The sequence below is a fragment of the Saccopteryx bilineata genome, chromosome 11 (genome assembly GCF_036850765.1).
Source record: "Saccopteryx bilineata isolate mSacBil1 chromosome 11, mSacBil1_pri_phased_curated, whole genome shotgun sequence".
Classification (NCBI taxonomy): Eukaryota; Metazoa; Chordata; class Mammalia; order Chiroptera; family Emballonuridae; genus Saccopteryx; species Saccopteryx bilineata.
In genome coordinates, this window is record NC_089500.1 from 31,089,148 (window position 1) to 31,115,351 (window position 26,204).

Sequence of the window (26,204 nt, forward strand, 5' to 3'; positions counted from 1 at the left end):
AGCAATACTAGAAAATATAAGAGCTATTGTAAGGAAGGGTGTGCAGAGCCCACAGGACTTTTCTGACACTATGCATCAGTCTGATTGGCCCCTGTCACTAGGCTCAGGGTCTCAGCCAGATAAAGCCACTCAGACTCAAGCTGGTGACGGACCTATTTACCACAGATTGTGAGGATCCCACTTCCTACTGGGAGTGTTGGCTCTCCTCTCTCCTTCATGAAGGAGCTCAAGGCCTTCCTTCACCTCACCAAGCTCAGGCTGGGCAGCCCTCAGCTGCCTGAGGACCAGAGCTCCTGCCGGCCCCAGCCTCACCCGCCCTCCAGGAGTCTGCAGCTCAGGCCCCTCCTCTGGGAGGAAGCCCCTCTCCCAACTACTCTGTAGACACCAAATGATGTCTGTAGTTCCAGGCAACGGTGGTCTTACCTCTCAGGACTCTCCACACTTCACACACACACACTCATACACACAGTTAGTGGAATAAAGGAGAAAATGTGTGCAAAGTGCTAAGCCATGTCTCTGGCACACAGGAAGTGACTCGTGCTAAAGGCAACCACGATTACTATTTACTACAAGCTCACACTGACTAAGGGCGTGCTTCTTGCAACTAGGCACTGTTTGAGCACCTGGCCTACATGCTCTCATTTAACTCTCAGCGACTCAGTGCGATAAATGCTATTAGTCTCCCATTTTGCAGGTGAGGAAACGGAGGGGGAAAGAGATTAAGGAACCTGCTCCACGTCACACAGCTCAAAGCCAAGTAGTGTGCCAGCTCCACTCTTACCCTCCACCTGCAGAGCCTAAACCCGAAGGGGCTACGGAGATCAGTTCATCCAACGCCATTCCCCTCCCTGCAAGGAAGGCACGGGCGCCCAAAGCAGGAAGCCGGCTTGACCCTGGGCATCGACCTGTGTTCTTGATTTCTCTGTTAAGAGACAACGCTTCCCGGGGCTCCTCCTGTCTTTGCCCCAGGAAGCTCTTGGCCCTGCTGGGAGTCTCCTTGGGTCCAGCTGCTTCTGACGGGAGAGGGGAGCTAAGCTGTGGCACTTCCTTACTCATCCACCCTGGGTGGGGGTGAGGACAGGAGAGTCCAGGGTGACCGTGAAGCAGGGTGCCTAGAGCAGGGCCTCTAGAGAAAGCACTAACATTTGAGTGGTTCTCAGTCCCTCCCGCTGCTGTCTCCTTTGATGCCCACACCACCCACCTAGGTAACAGAGAGCTGGGTCATGGTGCCCATCTGATGGATGTAGATACTGAGACCCAGAGAGGGACTGACAAATCTTGGTGGCAAAAATGGTACTAGACCTCTTTTGTTGACTTTAAGGAAATGCCCCGCCCTGGGGCACGGGTCTCAGAAAACAGACGTTGAGGCATTTAGGAGAGGTGACTTTGGGCTGAGGTCCTGGTGTGGGGGATCCTTGGGCACACAGCAAGGGACAGGATGCAAAGGGGGCTCTGCTAAGGGAGCAGTGCTCCTGACAGCTGTGCCAGGTTCATACCTTGTGTGTGACCCCAGCAGGCTCCGAGGGCTTTGTTGGCTGACGTGCTGAAGCCTGGCGAATGGCCAGTGGTCATGAACACTCGCTGAGCCTGCCTTGTGCCTTGAGAAATGTAGGGGGAAAGTCTCCTGCCCTTTGGATGCAAACACTCTTAGACTAGAGGCTGAGTGCCCACCCCTGGGCTGACCTTTGAGGCAGAGGTGGGCAGAAACAGGCACTGTCCAGAACCTTCCCGGGAGGCAGGAAGGAGAGAGCCCAGTGTGTGGTCTTTGGATACAGATCCTTGCATTTAAATCCCAGCTCTGCCTTTTCCTAAGTGGCAAGTGGCGGCGAACACCCTGCCTGACCTCTCTACGCTCAGGCTTGTCCTCGGCTGAATGGAAAAGAGGACGTTTACCTGGCAGGTATGCACAGAGTGGGACCTGGTGCTCTGAGGCCCTGTCCACTGAAGTACCCACCCCTTCCTTGGTAACGGATGTCAACCCCAAGGAAACACTTGCCTGGCCCAGGCCTCTGGAGTTCAGAGTAGAGGGATTGGTGCTGCCTAGAGAGGTCAGGAGGTGCCGCCTGGAAGAGGCGGGCTGTTCCCCAGTCCCTGGCTGATGACTCGGAGTGCGCCAGGCAGAGAGATAGAAAGAGGCCAACCTCAGTAAGGCAAGACTGAGTGAGCAAGGCATGGCCTACAGGGCTGTGAAGAAGACTGGGGTAGGGAAGGAGTGAATGAAACCTGGAGAGGCCAGGGGGCTGCCTTAGCCTCCCAGCAGTGCCCAGCAGTGCCCAGCAGTGCAGTAGGGGCCCTGGCCAACCTCAAGCAGCCTCTCGGCTACCTGTAGGCAGCCTCGCCCCTCCTCCTGGGCCACTGCACTGTCATATGAGACACCTTGTACCACCTTTTCCCTGAGAGCGCTGATTACACCCTTTCTGCAAATAAAGAAGGAAATAAAGAAGCCAAGCCCTCCCCTCCTCCCCCCCTTCCTCCCACTCCCCAAGCACCTCCCCTTCTCCCCTCCTCCCCCCCTTCCTCCCACTCCCCAAGCACCTCCCCTTCTCCCCTCCTCCCCCCCTTCCTCCCACTCCCCAAGCACCTCCCCTTCTCCCCTCCCCCCCCCCCTTCCTCCCCACTCCCCAAGCACCTCCCCTTCTCCCCTCCTCCCCCCCTTCCTCCCACTCCCCAAGCACCTCCCCTTCTCCCCTCCTCCCCCCTTCCTCCCCACTCCCCAAGCACCTCCCCTTCTCCGCTCCTCCCCCCTTCCTCCCACTCCCCAAGCACCTCCCCTTCTCCCCTCCTCCCCCCTTCCTCCCACTCCCCAAGCACCTCCCCTTCTCCCCTCCTCCCCCCTTCCTCCCACTCCCCAAGCACCTCCCCTTCTCCCCTCCTCCCCCCTTCCTCCCACTCCCCAAGCACCTCCCCTTTTCCCCTCCTCCCCCCTTCCTCCCACTCCCCAAGCACCTCCCCTTCTCCTCTCCTCCCCCCTTCCTCCCACTCCCCAAGCACTTCCCCTTCTCCCCTCCTCCCCCCTTCCTCCCACTCCCCAAGCACCTCCCCTTCTCCCCTCCTCCCCCCTTCCTCCCACTCCCCAAGCCCCTCCCCTTCTCCCCACCTCCTTTGCTCTCTGTTGCTAAGTAGATGGTAGGTTTATTTGTGGCTGTCGGTTCCCAGTAGAAAAATTTCGTCTTGGAGAGCCGCCTGGATGGAAATGGCTTCAGCACCGATTTCATGGAGAAGGTCTGTGCAGTAATTAGTGTTCATGAGGGAGGAACTAGACTGGCAGGCTCCCAAGAAAACTACTCCCCAAAAGTTAGCTCAAGTCCAGAGGGCTACATGGAACACAGCTCCAGAGTGTGCCTCACAGCCGCTATATATAGACCCACGACGGAAACAGCGGCTCGAAGTTCGTGGGGACGGGTCATGGGAGGCAGAGGCAGCCTGCTGCGCACTGCGCCCCATGCGTCTACCCCCCTCTTGTCCCCAGAAGGAACGCGGTGAAGGAGAGGGGGCGGGAAGCTGGGCTAACCAGTGCTAGCCTACACTGAAGTGCACTTCTAGAGAACACACTGTCGGATTGTAGATACCTGAGCTGCCTGCTGGGGTCCCACACAGAGCAAGCTCACTCCAACCCCTGGGAATGAATGGCCTCCCCTGCTTCCTTCTCCTCCTCTCCTCTGTCAAGGCCCCAAGGGACATCCCCTGCCTCCTTAAGGGGCCCATCACCCTCCCGTTCCAAGGATCCTTCTGTCCCAGGCAGGGTGCTGCAAAGGTCCATTGTCCTGTCTCCTCTTCTCTCCTTCCTTCCTTCCCCGGGCCAGGTCTGAGCAAAGAGAAGGTTCCCCTGGACACTAAGTAAAGGACTGAGGGCAGCAGGCTCGGAAGCCAGCCAGGGGCAGGGGGACTACTGTGTCCCACCCGGGCTTTCAGGTTGAAGGAGGAACAGGCAGAGGCAGGATTAAAATCCAGAACTCTGACTCTTCCTTTCCATTTTCATTCCTGGGGATTTTCAATGCTGGTCTGCTCAGGTTGGGATTTCACAGACAAGGCAGCCAGCATCCACAGAAGGCCAGGGGCTGGCTGGAAGGGCCCCACGCTGGCCTCTGGTCCACGCTAGCCCAGTGTCTTTTCACACTTCCGTCCCAGGGGGCCTTTGCACCCAGGGTCTCCTCTGTCTGCATTCCTGTTCACTCCAGGCCTGGACCCACTGCTCACAGGGAGCCTGGCCCCTCATACTGCTGGGGACCATGGTATCAAGTCGGGGGAGGGGCCTCTGTGCTCAGCTGCCAGAGAGGGCCACAGCTGGCCGAGAGAGCAGATGCCGGGGAGGAGGGCCAGCATCCATCCCTTTACCACCCCCAGCCCCTCTGGGTCTCAGCTCTCCCAGCTGGCCTTCTTGGCCATGGGGTACAGTCAGCTCAGCCAAGACAAAGCAAAGTTCTAAAGGATATTTCTAGGAAGCCGAGAGAAAGGATAAAACCTGAGGATACAAAGACCGGGCATGGCCAGTGGTGGGGGTCAGACTCATCATGAAGGTGATAACGTCAGTCCTCAGGTTGGCTCTACCTAGCACATGTCACTGCGTCCTGGCCTTGGGCTCTCCACAAAATCTGTCTCAGCCCACTCTTTCCCACCCCAAACCCTCTCAAGGGCAGTAAGAACAAAGGCTAGAACCATACACATCCCTACGACATGTGGGCACTTCAGCCCTGCGCTCCCCTCTGCCCCCTGCCCTGCCCCCAGCCCTCCCCACGGCTACCAGCTTTGCACACAGGAGCAGGAACACTGAGTGGACTCACCCTCCGCTTGCTCAAGTGAATGTGTTCTCCATGTTCTCTTCCATTTGGTGCAAAGGTTTGGAGACACACTTCCATCTGTTGACTCGGTCTGCTTCCTACACATTTCGTCTGGGGCCCTCCATGCTGACCACCCAACACCTGCTCACTCTCTCCTCCTCGGGCTGCATGGGCTCCCAGCCCTCTCAGAGACTTGCTCTCACTCAACCAGACCTGAGCTCTAGTTTTCTCACTGACCGGCTAGCTCCGTGCTCTTTGGATGATCCTGTCACCTTGACCTGCAGACGCGTCCCTTTCCCACTCTGTAAAGAACAATATACATTCCCCGCTCCATGCCCACTGCACCTCATCACCTCACTGACGAACGTGTGCCAGGACCCATGGGCAGGGCTAGCCAACACATTGCACAGGAATGGAAACTGAGGTCCAGAGAGACCTGCTGACTTCCTGAACACTGTGGTTTACCTGTCAAGAGGTTGCTTTCCATCAGCATTCTGATGCAAAACCAGTCCCACCCCTCACCTGTGCTTCCTGTCTGCAGCCCAGGCGCTGTGGCAGGAGCAGGGCAGAGTGGGTCGGGGCAGGCGGGGCCAGCCTTCCATCTGGCAACTTGCAGAATCCTCTCCTGAAGTCAGTGACATGGGTCAGAGTGCTCAATTCACATGCACTCCCTCCCGTCCCTCGTGGGGGCTGTCCCTCCCTCCCGGGCTGTCCCACCACGGTGCTGCCCGGGCTGGCTGCTGTGGGACTCGACACCCTTGCCTGCCTTTCCCTAGCCCTCCCAGCCCACATCCCAGGTCTCGACAATGCTTGTCACAAAAGAAACAAATGACACAGAAGTGCCTCTTTGCGGAAGCAAGCGTGAAGCCAGCTCTTTGTCGCTCAGGTCCCTGCCAGCTCATTACTGCCTCCTGTCATTAGCATATTAGATACTCAAGGTAAACAAAACACACTCGCATCCTGCATCCTCCGAGCCCCCAGTGCGCTGGCCTATGCTAGCGAAGGAAGCACAGACAGGGTCCCTGTCCAGGAGTTAATGGATGGCAGTGGGGATGATCTAGTAAATGTGCGGGCCCCACGCAAGGGAAGCAGACAGCACCAGATAGTATAAATGCCAAAGCTATTTTTCACACTGTAGGGAGCCTTTAGCCTCACATCACAGCTGCTGCTATTGACAAAGGCAGCAATAGGGACCTCCCCATTACTGATAGGTCAGGCCCCCTGCCAGAGGCCCATGACCTCAGCAGGTAGCTGTCCTTAGCCCCACTTCCCCAGTAAGGAACCCGAGGGTTCTGTGAACCCAAACTAACCGGGTGCTTCGCCAACAAGGTGGAGGCCACTGTCAGGAGCAGATCCGCTCCCGCCCAGGCTGCAGACTCCCAGACTCCCAGACTCCAGACACCCCGCTGGTGCCGGCAATCAGCCCATGGAGGCAAATGGCTTTCCCAGAGGCACCAGCTGGCCCATGTCAGAACCCGGGGGTCAGAGGTGACCCTCAGTTAGGGGTGGAAAACCCGGTGTATCCTGGAGCACTCAGGGTGGGACCTAAACAGGCGGACAAGAGAGAATATGGGTTTCCAGCCCTTAGACAAAGAAAAGAAAGACAGGAGAGAGGAGGGAGAGGGGAATGGAGAAAGGAAAGAGAGAAGGAGCGAAAGGAGGAAGGAGAAGGTGAAGAAAGGAGAGGAAGAACAGATAAGAGAGAAAGCCAAGGAAAGGCATTGAGGAAGGTGTCTGGAGGAGCTCTGAGGGGGGGCAGGGGTGACTCCAGCCTTCGGAGCGAGGGACCCAAACTCACCCTGTGGCCCACACCTCTCTGCCTCTCCGCCCAGGCAGGGCCCTGTCCCCAGCACGTCCCACCCTTGAGCTACTCTAGGTTCCAGACTCACTCGGGTGGCCCTGCACTGGTTCCCTCAAAGGGCAGAGTTGAGGATCTTCCCTCAGGTGGCAGAGCCCATGGCTAAGGTCCTGGACTGTGCGAGCAGCCTGCCCTGATTCACAGCCCAGCTCCACCACAGACCTGGCCACATGACCTCGGGCAAGTCTTTCATTTTTGAGTGCCTCAGTTCCCTCACCTGCAAAATGGGAATGATAATAGTGCTATTTCGTAGAGAAATTGTACTAGGTGATTCAATACATGTAGAGCAGAACAACGCCCAACCTATCAGCAAACATCAGTAAGTACCGTTATCACTGGGGGCACAGCGAGCCTGCACAAACTTCAGCTTGGTAGGCTGGCTTGTTGCATGCATGTCACCTGGCCTTGCACATGTGTTTACCTAGGGTCTCCTTTAGAGCAGGGGGTATGTCTTTCATCATCTGGCAAATGGTGAACTCTCAGTAAATGGCGGTTCAATGAATGATTGAATGAACAAAGAGTCTTTTGCTCCATCCACAGGTAACAGCACTCCGTTCAACCCCATTCACAGAGTTTGAGTCTTGTGTACCAGTCAACAGATTAGTTCAGTCTTCTTTCTTGGTGGGCGCTGAAGGCATGTGGGTGAGTCTCTGGGAAGAGAAGAAATCAGGCTGAATGCCACGCTCTGACCCCCGCCCCAGAGGCCGCCTTCCTCATTTGCCAACTGCCTGTCACCCACCTTGGGCACTCCCAGGGTCAGCTATGAATGGTGACTGGTGCATGGTTTTGGCCCTTACCAGGATGGGAACCAACTGACCCCAAAAAGCCAGAGCCCCTACCACTCCTAAAATGGGAACGAACGAGACCTGATCCCTCCGATCGGGCTGGGCGAGTTCCAGGGCTTAACTCCCAGAGGCCAGCGTCCCAGGCACATTTGCTGACTGCTTCTTTGCCGCAGCCCTCAGGTTAAATATTGCTAAATGCCTGTGATTGCACCTACCTTATTGATGTTGGACGAAGCCCGAAGCCCGTCCAGGAGAGTGGCTTAAACGGCCAAGAGCGTGAGAGAAAGACACCCTCTATGAGAGCTGGACCGTGGCCTGCCAGGATTGTGTGAGATTGTTTTTCTGCTTTGAAAAAGAAAATCACATTTTCCAAACATTGATCCTGTAATATGGGACTCCTGGCTATTGGTCTTTTCAAAATAGCCTGTCTTGGATGCTGAGGTTGGAATTTCTTGGTTGGCGTGCTTCTATTTTTTTGTTGTTCTTTAAGTGAATTAGGGCCTGTTAGGAAGGAGCCAGAGGAGAGAGGGGAGATTAATTCACCTCACCTGGCAGGGCCTGGGTGCTCATGTGCAATCACAGGGGCCGGGGGGGGGGCACAAGCCCTCCTGGGACTCGGTTGGGGAGCTAGAGGGAGGCCTAGCCCCCTGGGCTGTAGTCTAGTTCAGGACACACAGTTCCCAACTCTAAAAACAACAGAAAATTGTGTTTAACCAAGTGCTCATTTGTATGTTTCAAACCACTGAACTGGAAGGACTTTTTTGAAAGAAGAATCAGTGAGGGCTGGGAAGCTGGGAACAGCTCTTCAGGTGGAAGGATCTAGAAGAGGACCCAGAAGCAGAGAAGGCACCCTGGTGGTGGTGGCGGGGGGACCCTGGGCAAAGGCCTAGAAGTGACATGGAAATGCACTGTGGCCGAGTGTGGTTCAGTGTGACTTAGGCATAGATAAAAAGTTACTTCAGTCCCCTATCTTGTGGTATACTATCCTCTCTCCTTTCCTGGGTGAAAGGAGCCAGGGAGGCAAATCCCCACCTATCTGAGGGCAGAGAGTTGTCCCTGTGGCTATGCATGGGACAATTTCTGGCTGGGGGTAGGGGCTTCTGGGACAGGGCCAGGAGGGACCCCTTCACATTTCCCTCTGCCTGGGGAAAGGGATCCCATTGGAGAAAATGACCCACACCTCAATTTAGCCAGACCACGCACCATGGAAAGCTCCAACTCAGGAAATTCTGAGCAACTCAACAAGCATTTACTGAGCTTCCTCCATGGGCTTAAGAACCACACACTACCCAGCAAATACTGGGGGCCACTGGGGGCTCCGATTCGGCCTCATGTTGCTCCCCTTCACTGAAGAGGTCAGCATGTCTGGCTGGGGTCAGCAGCAGGGTGAGAGTCAGCCAGCAAGGCTCTGTAGTTGCAATCAGCAGGCGAACAGGGAGAGGCAGTCATGGGCAGGCTCGGAGAGGAGCACGCACAGGCCACAGGGTAGGTGGTCTCCTAGACATTGAGATGGCCTCTCTTTCTCAGAGATACCGCCTGCTGCCCATCGCCCACAGTTCAGCAGTGAGCTACGCTACGCCAAGAGCTAGGGGTCCATTCCCATGGAGTCATGCCTGGCCCCTCAGCAGATGCACCCCGTTCTGAGAAAATTCAAAAGAGGAAGATCTAAACTTCCTGATCAGGTTAATTAAAAGTGAATACAGTTCGGTTTCTTGGCTCTAGCATTTATCCTGGCATTCGTGTGAGTAACGAATGCCCACAAGCATTTTAAATTTGACTGGATGCTCAGATAGAGCCCTCCAAGGAGAAGCCTAACTTTGATTAACACTGGACAGGGCATTGGGAGTAGAGAGAAGTCAGGTGGCTGTGGTCCCAGAGACGTTAGCTGACTCCACCTGGGTTCTTGTAGGAAGAGAAAGAGGTCATCCCTGAGTCCCTGACCCCAAGTGCAGGCCATGGGGTGGAGGTGTGGAGGGAGAACATCTCCTACACCAGCCCCAGGGTCGCCATTGACACTTCCCTGACACTTCCTGGGGCCTCCAGAGTGTGCGTCAGGAGCTCAGCTTCAAACCAGCCATGGGGGGGGGGGGGTGGCGCTCGGTGTCCGCTCCATCACCAAGGCAAGTCACACGGGCTCGCACAGTTGCCAGATGCTGATAGCATGCCCCGGGCCCAGGCTGAGGAGTGAGAACAATGAGCTCACGGCATGACAGCACTTCGGCAAGTAAAAGCCCTCCACACAAAGGAAGGAAGCATTCTGAGGACCAGCGGGAGCTGCTGGCCAGAGCAGGGGCAGGGGCAGCCCTTGGCTACAGAAACAAAACCCAGCACATGTGTGAGCAGAGCTGGTCTCACTGCTCCCGTGGGCTGGGCCTTAGAAAGGCGGACACCTTCCCTGGGCCACCCCCACCCCGAGCCTCTGCCACAGACAGAGAGCTGCCAGCTGAGAGAGGGGAGAGGCCGTCAGTGTGTCGTGTCTGCTTCCTCTCCTTTTACACAGGGCCGTAAAGATGTTGCGGTGCGCCTCAGACATTAATTCCCTAGTGCGGAGGGTGTGAGCACGGGTCCTCTCAGCCTCCAGGCGCAGGGCCCAGGAGGTCCCCCCGTCTGAACTTACTGGGTCCTGCCCTGTCCAGCAGGAAGAGAACGACAGGCTGTCCCTGGGGGGTTCCCACTCTAGGTCTGGGGAGGTCTGGACCCCCAGCTGCGTGCCCATCCCTGTCTTGTGTCCTCAAAGGGCCGGGGGCTGAGAGAAGGCGCAGACACGCTACAGTCACGGTGAGCTGGGTCGTTTCCCAGGTCCTACACCCCACTCAGCTCCAACTCTGGGAAACGCTCCTCTGGAGTTGCTGGCCACTGAAGCGCCGGACCCACGAGGTGGATCTGATCTCGAAGGAGGAGCAGACTGGGGCAGGCAGAGCGTTGGGAAGACGTTCCCAGAGGAAGAGCATGCCCGTGAGAAATCCTCTGCAGCTGTTTCTCCCATGCACTTTCGGAAGGGACATCTGTTCTAGAGGCATCAGGGAGGCTGTCTTTGCCCACCCAGACCGTGGGGGACAGATGCGGCCTTAGAACTATAGTCACCTTCTTTCCAAGGAGACCGGCAGAATTCCCTCCAGGGGAACTACCTGCACACACACACACACACACACACACACACACACTTCTGCCTCAATTTTTCTACAGGAGCCCACATCTGTCTTTTAAGTCCTCCAGGTGATTCTCAAGTGCAGCCTGGGGAAAGTTGCTCTGAGGGCGGGATTTCAGGCACCACGCAGGTCAATGGGTAGAGATTTGGGGCACACGGGTCTTTCCTAGCCCCCCTAAGGAGATTACATTGAACAGAAAGCCCCTCCTGGACCCACAGTTCTAGCCAACTGGTGCTTTTCCTGCCCCAGCCCACCCCATTCCCACGCCTCAGCTTCCTCCCACTTCCTTAGGGCCGGGAAGGTGGCCTGAAAGATCTGATGTTTTATTAAGGCCCAGATCTCCTCATTGCAGAGCCACCTTCCTCTGGCTAATTCTGTAATTCAATTAGTAGGAAGCCGAGGCCTGGCTGGGGCGGGGGTGGGGGCAGGGAGGGGGGAGTCTATGGGGAGCCTCCCCCTCACCATGATTACAGCCCAGGCTTCAGGCCTGTTCAGAGTTGGGCAGGAAATTGTACTTCCTTCACTTCACAATGACAAGGGCCTTTTATACCGCACACAGGGCTTTGTAAATTACTGCCATCTCCAAGCAATTAATTCTGCCGCTGTGCTGTGTTCTTCCCCCTCGCGGGCGCGGGTGCCCGCCCACCTTCTCAGGAACCAGCGGCGCCCCCGTGCACCATCATCCGTGTAGGCTGCCCTGCTGGAGAAGAGTGTCTGCCACCCGCCTACACCCTAGCCTGGCAACAACCACTTTTAACCTCTCCTGGCCACACCCTCCTCTCCCTTCCTTTCCTCGTCTGCACCAGTGCTTCCTGCTCTCTCTTCCACGGCCCGGCCCCATCCCCCATGGTGGGTCTCCTTCCCCCAGCCCCACGGGGTTCTCTTGGTCTTCCAACCCTCAGACACCTGACTAGAAGTTCAGCCCTCCATTCAGAGGGCACTGTCTCCTCTCACATGGAGTCGACAGTCTGTTCAGAGAGACCGAGGGGGAGGAGGAGGCGTGCTTTGGGGTCTGGATGGGAAGGAATGGGAAGGAATGGGGAGGGGGGCGGGAAGGCTGGCTCCTTGGCTCTCCCAGCTCTCCCAGCGGAAAGCACGAGTTGGAGGCGGGAAGAGAAGAGAGCCCATGGGGAGCTGAGAGTTTCTGTCTCCCAGCTTTGCCTGCTTCCTTCCTCCTGTTTCCTTCTGTTTCTGCCCCCCCCCACACACATATATATATTCCCTTCCAGGAATACACAGTGGGCACTCAAGACTACTAGAAACTGGTACCTAGAAGAGACAAGCAAACAGGAAGGGCGAGCAGGAAAAGATTCAATGGCAGCATAAGGAAACGTGAATGCAATGCGGGCCAGTCCGTGTTCAGTGCACAGGTAGAACTGAGAGCAGTGGCAAGAGGGCAGGCCTGTGCGGCCAGAGGGCTGGCCACAGGGGGCGCCGGGGAGTCTGCCTCTCGCTGGAAGCCCGGGGAGGGGGCAGCTGCTGATGGCAGCACTGTGCTGTGACTTCTCTGGGAGTCTGACACCCCTCATCCCCCAAATCCCATCCCCAGTCATTGTCAGAGTCCATTCCTGCCCCGCCAGGCTGCAGTTCTGTTCTGTTAAGGCCCTGATTCTGGAGGGGTTGAGGTAAAAAGCGCTGACTCTGAATGAAGGCCAGGCGGCTCAGGGGATGAGCTGGGGAGAACCATCAGGACAGAGGAACAGAAGGGGTGGGCGCTCAGGGGCGAGGCCACGCCTCCCCCAGGTGTTCTGGCGGCATTTCTGAAGCTTCACTCCTCAGATCCTGCCATCAGTGTCACACAGCTGGCAGGGCCCAGGGACAATAGGAGAGGAGAGATGGGGAGGCTCTGTGCCGCCATCATGGATTCTGTCCCTCAATCATCACCTTCTGAAACTTTGGGCCATGGGACAGAAAAAAAAAATGACATTGATAGGTTGCTGAGCAGAGAACCTGCTTCAACTCCCCGAGCTCAAAGGAAGTTTCAAGGCAAGAGCATAGCAGGACCCACCCATGATCATATCCCTTGTGAAGAATATGCCAAGAAGCTGATACCCAGTGATCTTTGTTCAAAACAGACTGTGGGTCCTGACTCCCATCTGGCTCACCCATTTTCACCCACCCCCTTTTTTATTCCATCCTTCGCTTTCCGCAAAGGTTTTTTTTAAAAAACTTATGCAAGTGGAACATGAACACATTCTACTCCAAATGTGTCAAATAAAATGATAAAGAGTTAGAGTCACGGGAGACATCCCCCAGGCCCCATGATCTCTGTTTCCAGCATAGCGAAGCCCTTCTAGACCGTGCTGTGGTGCAAACGCAGTGTTGAGTAAATACAAAACTGTTAGAATATGTCTGCATTGTACATACGTGTCATGTGATTTCATAATCTACTCTACCCCTCTGACAGTGTGTCTTTCCATGATGGTACATGTTGGACCATTTCATCCTTTAAACTGCTGTAACATAAAAAGCATCCCTGCACTGAGACCTTTAGGTGGTTTTCAATTGTTACTATTCCAAACAGCCATAGTGGACTCTTGCTCACTCCTCGGGGGGCACAAGTACACGTACATGTGTAGGGTCGGTCGGGCCTTGGAAGGGAATCGCTAGCCCTGAAGGAAGGGAGAACTTCCTGTGCCACCGGAAAGGGACCTTCTCAGACCTTCTCAGGACACCAGGTAGAGCCTGGTGCTAGCCAACCCTTCCACGCCATCTTGTACAGGTGTGCAGCTGCTTTGGAGAGAACCCCATTTCCCAGCTAGACTGCAAGTTCCCACGGGGTCTCATTGGGTGTATCTCTCAGCGTGTCCCCCGGAGAGTGAGCTCATTAGATTTAGAGACTGCTGAGCTGTGGCCCCTGCACCACCCTTACAGCTCAAAGCCCCCTCCAGCAATGAGCAACAGGAAGTCAAAACTCGTTTTTCTGGGTGGGAGTTCTGTGTGTGCTACCCACTGTCCCTACAGGAAAAGCCAGTGAGAGCCCAGTGAGTGAGGTGAAGCTTGGGCACCCTTTCTTCCCTGGCAACCCTGAGCCCCCACCATGGCCTTCACCTCGGGCCCACCATGCTCTGAAACACCCTGTGATGGCAAACTCTCCTCCCAAAGCCACCCCCTCCCCACAAGCTGCTATTGCCCCAGGACTCTACCCTCAGCACGGGAGCAGATGTGGTCCCCCTTGCACCCCAGAGTCAGTGGTTAGTAACTGCTTATCTGTATCCACCTTTTTAAAGAGCCCCACTAAGGCAACGCATGTCTCAACTAGACTGTCAGATGCAGCATCAGGCTGGCTGAAGAGATGGTGTGAGACGTACAGCATGGGTCAGTCCCAGGCGGCCTCCATATAATGCTGGCCTCTCCTGGCAGAGGGACAGAAGGAGGGGTCCTGCCTCCCTGGCCTCCCCTTCACAAGGATGCATTTGTGTTTGCTCCTCACTCTGAAGTTAGAGGGATCGGCAGAGATTGCTCATACTCATTGGTAGTGTGTCTGTCCAGAAGCCACTGAGCAGAATGACTGTTCCTATTTATAGACGAAGAAACTGGAGTTCAAAGAGAGGAATCAGTGAAGTTACACAGGGTCTGGGGGTCCCTTGAAGATTCTGGCTCAAACTGCAGCTGTGAGCTCTCTCCAAAAAACTGGTATAAATTCCTGGAAGCTGGACAAAAGCAACAGATTCTTTGTTTTTTCGGTTTTGTTTTTTGGTGTTTTTTTTTTGGTTTTGTTTTGTTTTTCTGGAATCCTTCCCTTGTTATCTTGGACCATGGAAACAATGTGGTCATCTTCTCCTCCTCCTCCCTCCTCTCCTGCCTCTTCCCTCCTCCTCCTCTTTCTCTTCCTCTCTCTCCTCCCTCCTCCTCTCTCTCCAAACCTGCCCCTGACCTTGTCCTGAGCTGGCTTGCCTGCATGCAGCTAGACAGTGGCGGCCTCCCAGTCGCAGGCAAGCACAGGTGGAGGACAAGGCCAGCGAAGGGACAGGAGGAAAGAAGCCCCAGAGAGGCAGGCGGCAGCACGAGGGACAACGTCACAGGGGGCCTCTGACCGCTGTTCACTCCAGTCCCCCATAGGTCTCCATCAATAACCCGCGGCCTTGACCAGGAGGGAGGAACAGGGAGGGGGAGGAGGAGGCGTGCTTTGGGGAAGGAATGGGGAGGGGGGCGGGAAGGCTGGCTCCTTGGCTCTCCCAGCTCTCCCAGCGGAAAGCACGAGTTGGAGGCGGGAAGAGAAGAGAGCCCATGGGGAGCTGAGAGTTTCTGTCTCCCAGCTTTTCCTGCTTCCTTCCTCCTGTTTCCTTCTGTTTCTGCCCCCCCCACATATATATATTCCCTTCCAAAATCCTCTCTGAATCTAGGAAGTAAAAGGAGCAGAACTCATTTCTACATTGAAAGAGGGGCAAAGGCGTTTCCCTGGGTGGTAGAGGGATCAGGAACTGGAGAGGACACTGGGAGCACTCTGTGTCCAGGGAAATAGAGGCCAGAGCAAACCTGATGACAAGGGCTGGAACTGACACTAGGCAGGCACCACCAGCCTACAGACCTCATGGAAAGAGGGCCTGGGCCACCAGGCCTGACAGAGAACCTGATACACAGTGGGCACTCAAGACACTGTTGCTAAATTGCCATTAAGAATGACCAAATGGTCAGCTGTGGACAGTTAAGGAAGTTTGCTTGAGATGTACTAAACCAGTCCAGGAGGCTGCCTGGAGGAGAAGAAAACGGGGAGAGATGCCTATCAAGTGAGGAGACTGTGAAAGCAAAGGGCACTGTGTATGTGTGTGTGTGTGTGTGTGTGTGTGTGTGTAGGGGGTAAATACAGGTAGTTGGAAAGTCAAATGAAATAATGAGAGAGTAAAACAAGGGAAGGAAAGAAAACAGGAAAAACTGGGTGTGGCCAGCCTACAGGGAGCCTTGGTGATGTTGGAAAGTTTGAGGCCAATGTTCCCCACAGGAGTCAAGCCTGCTGTTGGCCAGTTGGTTGTTTATTTTGTTTTTGTTTCGCTTTGATGTTATTTTTTTCACTTTCTCTGCGGTCCTGGCCTGGCAGGCCTCCCAAGTCACACTCAGCCATGTCTGCAGGTAGAGGAAGAGGCAGGCCCCTGACCCTGGGCAGTTTGAGGGAACTTTCAGAAGGACTCTCCCATCAGCAAGCTTTCTCTCTGCCTTGTCACTGTGCCTGAAAAGCCAGCATTAAAAAGTCACCCCTTGAGTTAGGCACGGTGCTCTTAAAATCTAGATTTCCTGGTGAGGCACTGTCAGAATCACTCAAGGGGAAAACTAGACTGAACCTTGGAGACTAATGGGTCAAATCTGTCAGTTCACCCATGAGGAGACTGAGGCAGGACAGAGACGTGATTTGCAGGGGTCACCCAGGGAATTAGAGGCAGAGCAAGGATCCGCCTCAGGTCCTGCTTTGTGCATTGGTGGGCTGCATAAGCCCAAGAAGCCCTCCAGCTGGGAGGGAGTGTGAAGATATCACTGCAGTGTCACAGTGGGCTAGGGCAGGGGACGCATGGGCAGCCCCATTCATTTTAGTAGACAGCCTGGCTTGGGGTCCTCCTTACAGATGGAGCCTTTATTTGGAGGCCAATTGGGTCCCTCCATCATCCTTGACGAAGCAGCCAGCAGCACTCCTAAGGGAGGCCAGAACAAGAGTTCATGGTCAAGTTTGAGGAGAGGTGCTGAGGGTGAGGGTAAAAGCCGCCCGTGGGAGCTATTGGGGCTGAAGCTGAAACAGACCGAACAGCGCCCAGAGGGAGGGATGAGGGAGGGAGGGAGAGAGGTTGGAAGGGAGAGGGCAGAGTCACCTAAGGCACCAGGGGATGGGGACAGGAAGAAGGACCCTCGGGGAGAAGGGACGTGGAGGGGGGAAGATGCAGGGTGGGGAGATTCTGCCGAGGGAGCAAAACAGAACAGCAACGCGAGGGACGAGAAACAGACAGGAACACGGAGAGGCAGGAAGGCTGGAGAAGAGTGCACTGGAGAGGAGAGGTGGGGAGAGGGACCAGGAGCAGGGAGGGGCCGGGGACTGGAGGGCCGCGGGAGGGCGCGTCGCGGCCTGGGGGCGCCCCACTGACCCTGTCGCCGCTGCTTCCCTCCCTAGGCTGCGCTTTCCTCACCTACTGCGAGCGTGAGTCAGCGCTGAAGGCCCAGAGCGCGCTGCACGAGCAGAAGACCCTGCCCGGGGTAAGTGGCGCCCGCCGAGGCGCGAGCGACGGACGCGCCGACAGGGGGCGACTTCAGGAGACCGGGCTGCGAGGCGGCCGGCGGGGGTATCGCGGGCCTGGGCGCGCGCCGCCTGGCTCCGCTCGGGAGCCCGCGCCGCCCCCCGCGCCCCTGGAAGCCGCGAGGCGCTGAGCAGCGGCCGGGACTCGGGCGCCGAGCGCAGACCTCGCCAGGCGTCCTCCGCGCTCCGCCGTCCATGCCCAACGGGATCCCGGGGAGGGGCGAATTTGGCCACCGCCACTAATCTCGATCCGGGCCCCTGCCCTGTTGATCCGGTCTGTTCTCCGCGCACTGCCCTCGCAGGCATCGCAAGGCAGGCACGCCGGGTGTCCAGGGCCCCCGGAGCGCGGAGTCGCCTCCGCCTGCCTCGCGGGGCCCCCGGTGGCGGGGCGCCTGAGCAATAGCCCATCAACGTCGGACATGGGCTGTTCCAGGGGTGCGGTCCGGGGCGGGAGGGGTCGCCTCCCCAGCCAGGCTCGGCGCCCGAGTGAGATCACTGTGTTTATTTAAGGAGCCAGCCCTCCTCGTCTTTGATAAACTATCGCGCCTCAGCCCTGGTTTATTGCTTCTGTGCGGGGGAGGAGAGAATTATTTATGGCCCCCCTAACTGGGTGTGATATCAGCCATGGCTATTATCGAGGCTAGTTCATCACCATAAAATAAGAAGTGTTCCTCAGGTCAAGGGTCTGCGCGGTGTCTCCTGTGGGTTCAGAGAGATGGGAGGGGGGGCACTGAGATATACGGCTCGCCGAGTATCTAAAGATAAATGGAAAGATGTATTTGTGGGCGTGATTTAAAGAATTTATAAATATACCGTGTTACAACTGTATTATACAATAGACACTGCAGGGAAGCCCCTGTGTTCTATATGTATGCTCACCAATGTTTACACATGCATGTTTACATTCTTACCAAGCCAATGGTATGTAAACACACGTTTCCATTTCTGCCCCACAGCGGGAAAGGTTAACCAGGTAGAAAGAGAGAAAAGCAACCCCCCCAGGGGGCAGCCTTCTCTTTGTAGCCAAGATCCTTCTTTACCCGTTTAGGTGTGTGTGTGTGGGGGGGGCTTCCTTGTATGAAGGCAGCCTTTGTATTGTATTTTGGTATTTGTGATTGCAAAGCACGGGACTGAGTCATCTTAATAGCATCCCCACAGATGCAAATGTATGGAAATCGTGCGCCGCACCGGTTTTTCTGTGGAGCCCAGCTCTGGCACGATGGCCAGTCCCCAGTTGGTTTTTAGTGGTGCAGCTACATGCACATATATTATAGTAATTACTTTCTGGGTGCCCTCTGTAAGATGGCAGAAATATGCTCCACATCGCCCCATGTTCTGTGTGAAGCATAAAGCCATATTGTAAGATAATCAAAGGCTTCTGAGAAAGGTTTGTGCTGATTAATAAACTGTTTATGGTACTTTGTTTTGAGGGAGATTGTGATAGATATTTTAGAGCCATCCAAATGGAATAGAAAATACCACATTGTTATGGGAGGCCCTTCATCAGCTTGAGAGAGATTGCTGGGGAATTTCATGATGGCTAAAAGCCTGGAATTAGATGGGGAAACAGAAAGAGAAAGTGGGAGGGGGAGGCTTAGGGTTTTGAAGGGGGAGAGGCCCAGGACTGGGGAATTTCAGTCATAAGTGTGGATTGTTCAGAATCTAACATTAACTTGTGGTTGTTTATTTTACATATAACAGAATAGCTAAATGATGGAGTGTATTAGTTCTTTAATAATTTATAGAAATACTTTGATGTTGCAGTAATTACATTAAAGGTCACATATCAAAGGTAATTTGGTTGAGCAGCTGTGATGGTTTCTCAGAAGCAATCAATACTACTGTCCGTGGTGTTGATTTCACTAAGGGGCCTGCCAGATTAAAGAAGGCTTATTACCAGGCAGAAAGGCCCAGGGGAAATCAGGAGCACATTGGAGCGACGCGCCAGCCCCCCTTCTACCGATAATTAACACTGTTCCCCATAATCTGTGCTAATCCTTCATATTGGGAGACCCAGTGTCATTTTTTCTGAAATCGCAAAGATGAGTTGGGCAAGTTTGGAAGAAAGGACAGAGAGAAATGTGAATGTATGTTGGGAGATGGGAGGGGTGAGGAGCGTATGCAACAGCGGGGGATAAAACACAGCCTAGAGTCCCCTTGAGGTGCCTGGAATGCTGTCCTTTCTTCAAAGGCCTCACAGGGAGACCCATGGCCTCAAAGACCTCATCACAATTCTCAGGGCCAGCACAGCCCACAGGGGAAGAGACAGGGAGAAAAGACAGGATTGCAGCTTGAACTTCCCAGGGCACATTGTCCTTGCACAAACTCACATGGAGACAAATGAAGAATAAAGTGACTAAGAAAATTATACTTTAAGGTGGATCCATTTGGATGCCAGAAAGCAGAACTGGTGTTATTATTGTTGGCTGGTTCTTTCCTTTGAGATCAGAGAGAATGTGTGCTACTAGTTAATGCCAGGACAGGACCAACCAAAATGCTCTCACTCAACCAAATCATGGGTGTTTCCACCAGCTGGGGCTGGGGCAGAAAGAGACTTCTTCTGGTCTGGGGCCACAGCAGGTGACCCAGTGAGCACACTCTATTTCTAACTAAGGAGGAAGAAATTAAAAAAAAAAAAAAAAAAGAACCTAGAAAACTGGTAACCTCAGCAATTTAGGCACTTTTCTCGACTTCAAAATCCATTAAAGTCAATCCATTAAAACCAGCTCTCCACTTTCTCACTGAGGAAAAAAGGAGGGTGAAAGAGGGGAGAAGAGAGCAGGTAGCCCTAGCCCATCCTGTTTCTCTCCCAGCGAGCCACACAGCTAGCATCCTCCTGGCCGCAAAGGAAACAATCCCATTGTTGTCATGCACAGACACACGACCGCAACCAAACAACACAGACAGAACTAGGAGCACCCCTCACATGTGTTCTCATTGAGGACTGAGAGGGGAGCTGATACTTTTCTTGGGATAAGTGGAAGCTCAGAAACCAGACCACAGTGGCTGTTCTGAAAATTCAGAGGGCAGTCTCCCTGGGAAACAGCCTAACCAAAGTCTCTTGAATGGCTGATGGAGCCATCCCTGGACCAGGTTACAAATGGATTCTGGTTTTTGAGTTTTGCGTGACTTCAGTAGAATGAAATTACTAACCCACAAACCTTCGGCAGGGTGCTTTTGATCAGTGTTTCTACCAGCATCCAGGCAGAGTGACTCCCACTTCTCTCTCCACTCTCCATCTTTATCTCTCCCTCACACTCTTAATCTCACTCTCTCCTGGGCCCCTGCCCTTCTCCATCTCACCCTCAACCATTCCCAGTGTTTGTTCCTCTATTTATAGGCTACAGTCATCATGGGACAGTTTCTTGATCCTTCAACAAGTATTTTCATAGTACGTGCTAGGCATTGTGCTGGGAGGCCTGGCAGACACAGAGATAAGAAAAATGCCTCCCCCCACCCGTCTTGGAGACGTCCAAGTTGCAGACAGAAGCCACACACACACATCATCATCATCATCATCATCATCATCATCGATACCAGACAGCACATTGTTATAAAATGGGTAGTGTGAACAATTGCTGAATAATAATAGTTAAAATGTATTAAGCACTTATTATGACAGGCATGATGCAAGCATGTTACCTCTATTACCTCATTTTGTCTTCCTAACCACCCTATGAGGAAGATATTATGCTTATTCCCTATACATGAGGAGACTCAGGTTTAGAGACAAACGATTCGTCCAAGGTCATGCAATTAGTAAATTGCCAAGCCAGGACTAGCATCAGGTCTATTACAAAAACCCAGGATATCCACTTCTCTTTTCTAGTGCCACCCGTTGCTTTACAGAGGACAGATTACTATAGGGTGCAGGAGTTTCTCATAGGCTTTGTTCAGGAATTGGCAAGGTGGAGATAGGGAATTGAGAGGAAGATGGGTATATCAGATAGGAGCACTGGTCTGAAAACCAGACTAGAGACAAGGCACACATGACAGGTCATGAGCTGTGAGCTGAGCAGATGCCCACTGAGAGCTCCCTGGGGCTGGGTGTGCACAGGAAGCCTCTTGGAAGAATTCTGTTCCTTCACCTAAGTCCCTGCTGCATAGTCCCAGTTCCCCCTGCCTTTGAGACTTATTAGGGAATTGTCTTCCAGGAAGAGGCCATCTTTTCCAAAGTTAGGAGTGGGGGGCTTCATGGAAGAGGCCTTGATTAGGGAAAGCAGGTGGCATAGCCAGCAGTGGCCAGCGCTCTGGCCCTCTGGCAGCAGAAAGGGCCCCTCAGCAGGGCTGCTGAGGGGGAAGAGCTGGGTCCAGGTAGCAAAGGCCTGGGAGCAGAGAGAAGAGGGCAGGGGAGGAGAGGGAGCTGGCAGGGGGAGCAGGGGGTGGGGAGACGGGGAGCTCTATCTGCTTGGTAAACATGAAAGTTCCAATTCACTAGTTAAAGATTGGCTTCTGTGCCCTCACTCTGGCAACCTGAGAATACAAAGCAAACCTACACACTCCTCGGGGCCATCTCCCGCCCCTGACCCCTCGGTTCAGCCCAGTAGACAAGCCACATCGCTGCCACCATACCCCCTGACTCAGGTCGCTGCAACTCATGGTCCAGGCATTTCCATGGAAATTTAATGTGACCTGCTCTGAGTTTACCAGGAAAGATGTTAAAATGGGGGGGGGGGGGGAATGCTCAACTGAATTTCTGGTACCACTGCCTCAGGGTGTCTCTTCTGTCTTCCTCTCCCTTCCTCTCATTGTTATTTTCCTGAGTCCCATTTTGTCTTCCTTTTTTCCCCTTTTTCTCTCTTTTCTCTTTATGCCTCTTTTCTGTCCCTTCTGGTCATTTTCCTTTTCTGCTTTTTTTCTTCTCACTTTCTACCCTTTCTTTTTTTTTTTTATCCCTTTCACTTGCCTTTCCTGTCTCCCCCCCTCTTTCCCTCCCCCCCCCAGTCTCTGTCCCTCTGCCCGCTCCGCCTCTCACTTGGCCCCCACGGGGACTCTAGGGGGCCCTCCACCAGCTACCCTGGGGCTTTCCCGATGAAGTCCATCTCCTTCCTGACAGCCCTGCCATGGGAAGCTCCATCTAATTTTATGTACAACTTGTAAAGATGAATGATAAGTAGAAAGGATGCAGGCAAGAACAAGATGAATAAATTATAAAGGGCAAATGATGACAAGACAGGGGTCCCCAGAGACAGTGATATGATAACAGAAACTAAAGACGAATTTATGATGGATGTAGTTAGCATATATGGAAGCTGTTAATTCTTCCAGGTAGTTTTACAACTTATAGTGATTGGCACAATCAAAGTGTTTTATTTTAAGGATGTGATGTATTTCCGCTTGTTTGTCCTATGGGCACAGTGCTAGTTTTTGTCTCTGTACAGTGAGTCTGGGTCCCACCAGCACATGCATCTTCCCTCCCAGCTTCTGCCACCTTCTGAATTTCTGCTTCAGGTACTGGAGTCACACACAAACCAGCTCCACCTTCAGTAGCCTGGTCCTGCTGTTTTTCTTCTGGCTGAGTATATTAGTTTGGGGGCTGTTAGAACCAAGTACCACCCATTGGGCGCAGTGTTTTAAACAACAAGAATTTATTGTCTCCCAGTCCTCAGGTTAAAAGTCCAAAATCAAGGTGTTGGAAAGGTTGATTTCTACTGAGGGCTGTGAGAGAGGATCTGTTTCATGCCTCTCTCTTCATTTTTGGTGGCCTCAGGTGTTCCTCAGCTAATAGACAGCATTTTTATGTCGTCACATCATCTTCCCCATGTGCATGTCTGTCCCTGTGTCCAAATTTCCCCTTTTGATAAGAAGACCAGTCATATGGATTAGGGTCTGCTCTAATGACCTCATCTCAATTTGATTATCTGCAAAGACCAGGGGTTAGGACTTCACCATCTTTTAGGGAAAATACAGTTGAACCCATAATAGTAGAAAATGGCAGCCCCATGATTCTTAAATGGCAGGAAGAAAAAGTTTTCAGCGGTGTTTGAGTACCAAGGGTAGGATGGTGGGGTGGGAGAATGGGATCCTACCAGCCCTACCTCCCTATCTCTCCCCTGGCCAGATGCTTCTTTGTTTCTCTCTTAAGGAAATGATTGACATATCTTCCTTATTTTCCCGCATTCCCTAAAGAGAACTATTCGTCTGTCCTTTTCAGGGCAGTGGTACGCAACAGAGAGTACATTTGTGTCCCAGTGGACATTTGACATTGTCTGAAGACACTACTGACATTTCGTAGGTTGAGGTCAGGATGCCACTAGACAGGCTACAATGCACAGGAGAGTCTTCACAACACAGCGTTATCTGGCCCAGATGTCGATTGTGCCAGGGTGAAGACACGTGGGGCCAAGGCGAGGGGAGATGGAAAGGCACAGCGAGACCGTGGGACCGAGCTTTCCTCTTATTCTCTGGTTCTTATTCACTCGGGGGACAAGCCCAAGGGTCCTTGGAGTGCTGGGAGCGGGAGCGCATTAAGGGGCGTGTGCTCAGATAGCGTCAGCACAGAGGGAGTAAGGGGCAGCAGAATAGGGGCAAAGCTCATTTCCAGGCATTAGAAGTCACTTCCGGCCTGACCAGGCAGTGGCGCAGTGGATAGAGCATCGGACTGGGACACAGAGGACCCAGGTTTGAGACCCCGAGGTCACTAGCTCGAGCGCGGGCTCATCTAGTTTGAGCAAAAAGCTCACCAGCTTGGACTCAAGGTCGCTGGCTTGAGCAAGGGGTTACTCAATCTGCGGAAGGCCTGCGGTCAAGGCACATATGAGAAAGCAATCAATGAACAACTAAGGTGTCGCAACAAAAAACTGATGATTGATGCTTTTCATCTCTCTCTCTCTGTTCCTGTCTGTCTGTCCGTCTATCCCTCTCTCTGACTCTCTCTCTGTCCCTGTAAAAAAAAAAAAAAAAAAAGTCACTTCTGGTTGGCCATTCATACACACTAGTATCTCTGTGTGCCAGATTTAGACCAAGGGCTGCTAGTTTCAGCACTGACTTACAGCTCAGTTCTCTCATTTTATCCACATGGAATCTGTGATCCTAGTGAAATGAGCTGAGGATTTGCTTGTGACATAGCTGGGACCAGAACCTGGGCCTCCACAGCCCAGCCACATGTGGGGTTTCTTTAGTCCTCCCCTCAGAGATCCCCATCCTGCTGGAGACAGACCTGGCAGGCGTGAGCCCAGGCTGCCCTCCATCAGTGACTGAGACCATGCCACGAGAGAAGGGCTGAGGCTGAGAGTGCAGAGACCCCCGGCATGTCCATTATACAGAGGGAAACACCAAGGTCCCAAGGAGGAAGTCAGAAATGCCTTAAATCCGGAGACTGAGGGCCACGTGGGCACAGAGGCTACATTTGGTAGCCTCAGATCCTGCCTCTCCTCTTTCAAGCCAGTCCCTGGCCTCGGCCTGCCTTCTACTCATCAATGGAGAAATCCTTTACTCTCTTCCCAGAGAGACATCTTAAAGCTCTCCTCATGCCCAGGGCTTTGCCCATACTGTGTCACTAGTCTAGACTGCCCATTCTCCTCTTCCCTGTCCCTGCCTACATCGGCCTGGGTAGAAATGTGTCCCCACTTTTCAGGAAACTGACTTCCAGCTCCCATAGGGACCACATCTTCTCTGTGGCCCTCAAGGCAGAGCCCAGGCCTGGCCATGGCCCATAGTCAGCAAGACCCCCTAACTGATTTGTCCGAAAGAACCCGTGAGCCTCTGTGTCCACAGTCATCTTATCTAACTTGAAGGAAATAACTACAAGGCTGTGTGGGATAATGGGCAGAACTTGGCTGGGGGTCAGGAAACCAGGGCTCCAGATCCAGCCTGCTCTAAATGAGGCAGGTGTCTTGGGCAAAACACTGCATGAAACCTCCCTGGGCCATCGCTTTCTCAACTGTGAAGGGAGGCAGTGGGACAGATTGGCTCTGGAGTTCCCTCTAGCTCTGACTGGGGGAGAGTTGGAAGGCAGGAAAGAGAGTCTCCTGCCCTCCTCTGCCCGCCTCCATGTGTAACAAGTGCAACAGAGCACAAGTCAGGCATGTCTGTCCCTGATGCAGACCAGGTAGACTGCCCGGCCCTGATGGTCAGCTACAGGGCCGGGCTGCAGTGAGGGGCTGTGTCCCCGTGGCACATCCAGCCCTGCCCCTCAGCCATAAGCCTCTGTCCTGCCCTCTGCTCAGGTCTCTTTCTGAGAAAACCACACAGATATTTCACAACATTCCTCAGCACTTGCCCTGACATGGGTTGGATCACTGTTGCCATCACCCAAATCAGCAGCACCAGTGTTGATGGAGCTCCTGCTCTGTGTCGAGTTCTCTTGTGGGAGGTGGGGTGCCTGGCATCAGACAGAAATGGGTGAGACAGCCTGTTGCGGAAGGAGCTTACCATCAGGTTTGGGAGGCAAGTGGGAAGACAGCTCATGATCCAGAAATCTCTGTAGGTGCTGAAAAGTGGTAGTGATGGGAGTTCCCAGGAGTTCAGACGAGAGAGGCCTTGTGTCAAACAAGAGTACCCTCGAGGAGCCCACACCACCATGGTGACCTCCTGTGTCCAGACTCTAATGCATTCTTTATAGGAGGGCCAATGTTACCATGAAGATCTGACCACCTAACACCCTGCTGGCTCCCTGTCACCCCTAAGGATCAGTGGGAGGCAGACACCCTCTCCTGGCCACAGACTCTGCAGACCCAAGGACTCACACTTCACCTCCTTCAGGCTCCTTGTTTTTTTCATTTTGTCCCCTCTGCCTGGACAGCTCCTAGCCATCCTTGGAGGCCTGTGTCCTACATCACATCCTCTGTAAACACTCTCTGCCCCTCTGCAAGCTTTTCAGCACCTCGTGGCACCTGGGCCCACCCTGCTCATTTAACTCGACATTCCACCTTTCGGTGCCCCTGACCCTAATGCTTTCCTGTAGTTCAGTGCTTCTCAACCTGTGGGTTGCAACCCGGGCCAAAACACAGGGGTCGCCTAAAGCCATCGGAAATACATATTTTATTTAAAAATGTATTGTATAATAAATATGTATTTCCGATGGCTTTAGGTGACCCCTGTGTTTTGGTCGTTCGACCCCCGCCAGGGTCGCGACCTATAGGTTGAGAACCGCTGCTGTAGTTGCTCCTGTCCCTGGAGCTATTCAGAACTAGGGTGGGCAGCGGGGGAGGGGGGGACATCTCTCTCTGCTCATCAACCTCATGGCCTTGTGACCTCCCAGTGACATTGCAACAGCTCCATTCACGGGGCTCCTGTCCCATCCACGTTTCCTCCAGGCTCCTCTAGAAAGTGTGCCTCTTAGTTCACGCTGCAGGGTTACATTTGGAAAGGCGAGCTCTCACTTCGCAGTCGTGCTTGTAGGAAGGCAATGCCGTGTGGAAGGTGCTTGGCCTGGGCAGTCGCAGCTAGCACAGGTGAGTGTCTGGGTGGCCGGTG

The 26,204-nt window shown here is 53.9% G+C and overlaps 1 protein-coding gene across 29 annotated transcripts in view; it reads left to right on the forward strand.

Annotated features, from left to right (window-relative positions):
- The window catches only part of CELF4 (CUGBP Elav-like family member 4), a 303,332-nt gene that overhangs the window by 58,876 nt on the left and 218,252 nt on the right, over positions 1-26,204 (forward strand). For 28 of the 29 annotated variants that reach the window (XM_066246218.1, XM_066246215.1, XM_066246216.1 and 25 more), the window contains exon 2: positions 16,665-16,747. In XM_066246218.1, coding sequence (XP_066102315.1) covers positions 16,665-16,747 — 83 coding nt within the window. Of the gene's footprint in view, positions 1-16,433; positions 16,553-16,664; positions 16,748-26,204 lie in introns of those variants that run through there. The other variant, XM_066246200.1, reaches the window with a different exon arrangement.